At 58.9% G+C, this 4,601-nt stretch overlaps 3 protein-coding genes across 3 annotated transcripts in view; 1 reads left to right on the forward strand and 2 right to left on the reverse strand.

The window, feature by feature from the left end:
- ETH_00020155 (uncharacterized protein) overlaps positions 1–1,022 on the reverse strand; it is a gene marked incomplete at both ends in the record, with an annotated part of 1,740 nt that extends 718 nt beyond the window's left edge. The window contains 2 exons of the mRNA XM_013374572.1: positions 106–458; positions 848–1,022. Coding sequence (XP_013230026.1) covers positions 106–458; positions 848–1,022 — 528 coding nt within the window. The remainder of the gene's footprint in view (positions 1–105; positions 459–847) is intronic.
- A 401-nt stretch (positions 1,023–1,423) lies between these two features.
- ETH_00020160 (uncharacterized protein) lies at positions 1,424–1,804 on the forward strand (the record flags this gene model as incomplete). The annotated part of the gene is made up of 1 exon (XM_013374573.1): positions 1,424–1,804. One exon carries the CDS (start codon positions 1,424–1,426, stop codon positions 1,802–1,804), a length of 381 nt encoding a protein of 126 aa, XP_013230027.1.
- A 670-nt stretch (positions 1,805–2,474) lies between these two features.
- On the reverse strand, positions 2,475–3,229 carry ETH_00020165 (uncharacterized protein; the record flags this gene model as incomplete). The annotated part of the gene is made up of 2 exons (XM_013374574.1): positions 2,475–2,504; positions 2,716–3,229. Coding segments are annotated over 2 exons (544 nt in total), but the record flags the coding sequence as incomplete, so codon positions are not given.
- Between the last annotated feature and the right edge of the window lie 1,372 nt (positions 3,230–4,601).

Below are 4,601 nucleotides of genomic sequence, written 5' to 3' on the forward strand. Positions count from 1 at the left end.
GGGGCCTCCCTGGGGGGCCCCCCAGGGTGCGGGGGGCCCCCCGGGGGGCCCCCCGGGGGTCCCCGCGTAGTCCCCGTTAGGGCCTCCCCAGTGGGGCCCCCAGACCTGCCGCTGGCGCTGCTGCTGCTGCTGCTGCAGCAGCCGGTGCTGCTGCTGTATGTGGTGGGGGCAAGTGGGGTTTGCTGCTGCTGCTGCTGCGAGGATTTGCTGCGTCCTCGCGTTTGCCTGGAGAGCCAGGGGGGCCCCGAATTTGTCTTTTTCTTTTTGCTGCTGCTGCTGCTGCGAATTGAAAAGCACCAACTTGTGAACTGCAGCAGCTAAGGCGGCCCCCTCCAAGTCCGGTTCTGCTGCTGCTACTTTGTACTTTGCTGCTGCTGCTGCAGCAAAGCTGCTGTCGTCCCCCACAAAGACCCCCCCGCTGGTGTACACCACGGGGCCCTCGCTGTGCAGCGCGGGGTCTGCACAAAACGCCCAAACCCTAAACCCTAAACCCTAAACCCTAAACCCTAATCGCGAGCTGTAGTTGCGCATCTCGCCTGCTGCCTAGCTAGCTGGAGGGCTGCGAGGCTCGTGGGCTAGGCAGCCAGCTAGCTAGCTAGCTGGTGGCTAGCCAGCTGACAGGACTTTCTTATTGCTAGGTGGCTAGCTAGCTAGCTAGTTAGCTAGTTGGCTAGCTGGCTAGCTAGCTAAATGGCTAGCTAGCTAGCTGGCTAGCTGGCCAGCTAGGCGGCCATATCACACTACGCCTTTGGCGTGTCCGGAGCTGCCGACCGCCCCGCCTCTCCCAGTTGCTGCTGCCGCTCCTGCTGCCGCTCCTGCTGCTGCTGCTGCTGCTGCTGCTGCTTACCGAGCGCTGGGAAGCTGCGGGCGATGACTTTGAGTCTGTCTTTGAACTCGGAAGGCTCGAAGAGGCGAAAGTGAATTTTAAGAGAAGGCACGAGGGCGGTGAGTCTGTCGGCGAGGAGTTGGCAGCGGGCGAGCCGGGGGCAGTCGCAGCGGCCTTCGACGAAATAGTTCGCCATTTCTGCGGAAACTGAACTTTAAAAAGAAACAAAAACCCAAAAATTGACTTTTATTTGCAATTTGACTCCCAATTTGCTGCAGCCGACTCGCGCCGCGGCTCCGGCGCTGCATGCGGGCCCGCGAGGTCACCTCGGCTGCTGCTGCGGCTGCTGCTGCTGCTGCTGCGGGTCTGCATCGATTTTCCGGGACTTCGCATGCAGTTTATATATTTTCGAAATTAAAATTCAATTTCGTGTTTGGCAAGCTCTTTTAATTTTGCCTTCTGCGCGCGGGAGTGCAGATCCGGTGCTGCGTGTTTGGAGTGGTTGCGGCGGCTCGCTGGCTGCCGCTGCCGCTGCTGCTGCTGCTGCTGCTGCTGCAACCGCGTTTGGGGCGCTAAAAGTGCATTTCGGAGTTAAAAATGGCGGAAAAAGTCGAAAGGGTGGAAATAGAAAACGAAACTCACTTCGAAGAGCTCGTGAAAGCAGCAGACGACCCCCGACTTTTCGTGATCGACCTCTACTGCTCCTGGTGCGGCCCCTGCAACGCGGTGCTGCCGACTCTGCGGGACTTGCTGCTGACCCTCGACGGCTTCCGCGAGCGCTGCTGCTTCGCAGCAGCAGCAGCAGCAGCAGTTCCCGAACTTGCTGCTCTCGGGGCCTCAGCAACTCCCAAGTTCCTCTTCTTCAAAGACGGGACTCTTCTTGCACAAGTCCTCGGAGCCAACGCCCCCCAACTCAAACAAAAAATCGAAGAACTCCTTCCCCCCCTCCAGCCCCCCCCCAACGCGCCCTTCGCCTGACCCTGCAGCAGCAGCAGCAGCAGCAGCAGCAGCAGCAGCAGCAGCAGTGGAGGCGGTGGCAGTGGCGGTGGCCGCAGCAGCAGCAGCTGCAGCAGCAGCTGCAGCGGCAGCAGCTGCAGCAGGGTGTGGAAGCAGTTACAGTCCCTTGTTTCTTTGCATCTATCATTGGATTATTGGAAGCAATGATAATAAAGGAAAAAAGGAAATGAAGAAATATTTATTTTAAATTAAAATTGCTGCTGCTGCAGAGGCGCAGCAGCCGACGGCTGCGCAGCAGCAGCCTGTGTTGCGGCCTGCAGGGTGTCTTCCTGCAGCAGCGCAGCAGCAGGAGCGCAGCAGCGCGGGACTCGAGAATAGCAGCAAGGAAGCAGCAGCAGAAGCAAAAGGACTTACCTCGAGATCCACTTGTCTCAAGACTGAAGCTTCTTGCTGCAGATGAAAGCCTTCAAGCCAAGAAGGCGGAAGTTCTTGTCCAGGAAAGAAAGAAGTTGAAGTTTCCGAAAGGTCCTTTTGCTCGTTTGCTGCTGCTGCTGCTGCAGTCACCCCACACCCAGCTGTACGTACACCCCAACGCACACTTACCTTCTATTGGCCGCAGCAAATCTTTCAGCTGCTCCGCCGTCCACCGCCCGCTGCTGCCTTCCCGCCCGTCCACAAACGTCTGCGCAGCTCAGTCAGGCCTCAGCAGCAGCAGCAGCTGCTGCAGCAGCAGCAGCAACAGCAACAGCAACAGCAGCAGCAGCAGCAGAAACAGAAACAGTAGCAGAAACAGCAGCAGAAACAGCAGCAGAAACAGCAGCAGAAACAGCAGCAGAAACAGCAGCAGAAACAGCAGCAGAAACAGCAGCAGAAACAGCAGCAGCAACAGCATCAGAAACAGCAGCAGCAGCAGCAGCAGCAGCAGCAGTTACCTTGGCTAGTGAGTTCTTGAAGAGCTGCCTCCGAATGATGCGGGCCTCGACAGTGCCGGCGCCGACGAGTCTGTAGATGTAGACTGGCTGAGTCTGTCCGTCTCTCCAGATGCGGGAAAGTGCCTTTTGGAAAAGTTGAAATTGGGAAAAACGAAGCGGAAATTGGAGAAAAAAGCGGAAATTGCGTCGCAAAAAAGAAAAGAAAGACCTGCTGGTCGTTGGCGGGGTTCCTGGCGAAAAAAAAGGAAAAGATCGCTCTTTTGCATGCAGAAAAAGCTGAACGGCGACTTGCCAGTCAGGGTCGAAGTGGACCAGGCGGCTGGCCCCCGTCAAGTTCAAACCAGTTCCTCCAGCTTTCGAAGACAACAGAAAAGCCCTCGTGCTGCTGCTGCTGTTGAAGAGGTCCACGAGGTGCGCCCTGGCTGCTTCGGGGGTGGATCCGTCGAGCCGGAGGCAGCGCAGCTGCTGCTGCTGCAGCAGCTGCTGCACTCTGTCGAGCACCGCGGTGGAGTTGCTGACCACCACGACCTGCCCTTTCCGGTTCAACTTCCGTTTCGAAACGCAAAGTGCAAAAAGAAAGAAATCAAATCCACCTTTTCAGGAGGATCTGCACGCAGCCTCGCCATGATGCGCATCAGCAGCAGCAACTTGTTCGAAGGCTCTTCAAACCTGCAGCGAGCAAACGGCTGAAAAAGCAAACGGCCTTTTCCCCTGCGTGGGCTCACGCTGGGCCCGGCGGAACGGGCAGAGAAGCCTCAGGGCTGCTGCTGCTGCTGCTGCTGCTGCTGCTGCTGCTGCTGCTGCTGGCGCTTTCCTCGTTCAAGTTTGCGAGTTCCTCTCGCGCTGCCGCCGCCGCGTCCGCAGCTCCGTTGGAAAGGGCGCGTTTTGCAAAAACTGCGTCGGGGGTGTTCACAATGCGGCTTCGGAAGGGGAGATCGGGCGAAGTTGCACAAAAGGGAAGTTGAACGGAAGCTGCAGCAGCAGCTCACCGGAGAGTCGTCAGCAGCGCGAGGCAGTTGGCCTTTGCTGCTGGCAAGTTCGCCGTGCATTCTTTGCAAAAGGCATTATAAGCCTTTTTGTGGCTTGGCGACAGCTCCACGTGCACTGTGACTACCCGCTTGCGGGGAACTGCAGCAGCAAGTTTCTGCTTCCGGCAGCAACAGGAAAGCCGACTCACGCAGGCCTTCCAGGACTTTTGAGGTCCTCCGGAGCATGAAGCTCGACTAAAGGGACATTAAAAGGGTTTTTGGCGCTTCGGAAAGCAGCAACTGACCATGTTCGCCATCAGTTCGGCCTCTCTTTCCCTAGCTGCGCAGCGGGGCGGACGTGTTGGACGCTGCTGCTGCTGCTGCTGCTGCTGCGCACACCTACCGAGGTTCACTTCTGCTGCTGTGGCGTCGGGGCGGCAGCCGCGCAAAATGGGCTCCAGGAAAACCTTTTTGAAGGCCCTTTCGTCCGGCAAAGCGCCGGGGCGGACGAAGTGGCAGCAGCTGTAGAGTTCCTCCTGAAGCAGCAGCAGATGAACTTGGGACTTGTGGCGTTGCAGGGGCATCAGCAGCACCAAGTTGTTCTGCAGCGGCGTTCCTGAAGCGCGGGCGATGCATGCGGCTGCTGCGGCTGCTGCGGCTGCTGCAGCTGCTGCAGCTGCTGCAGCTGCTGCGCCGAAGCGCCAACGCACTCACCCGACAGCAGCAGCCGCCGCCGGCTGCGGATCGCCTGCAGCCGCAGCGAAGTCTGCGAGCGCAGAGACCGCAGCCGATGGCCTTCGTCGCAAATCAGCAGGTCGACCACGCAGGGGACTTCGACGCGGCTGCAGCACCACCGTGAGCCCCCGCAGCAGCAGCAGCAGCAGCAGCAGCAGCAGACACAGCAGCAGCGGCAGCAGC

Source organism: Eimeria tenella, genomic scaffold, assembly GCF_000499545.2.
Source record: "Eimeria tenella Houghton genomic scaffold, Eth_scaff214, whole genome shotgun sequence".
NCBI classification, from domain to species: Eukaryota; Apicomplexa; class Conoidasida; order Eucoccidiorida; family Eimeriidae; genus Eimeria; species Eimeria tenella.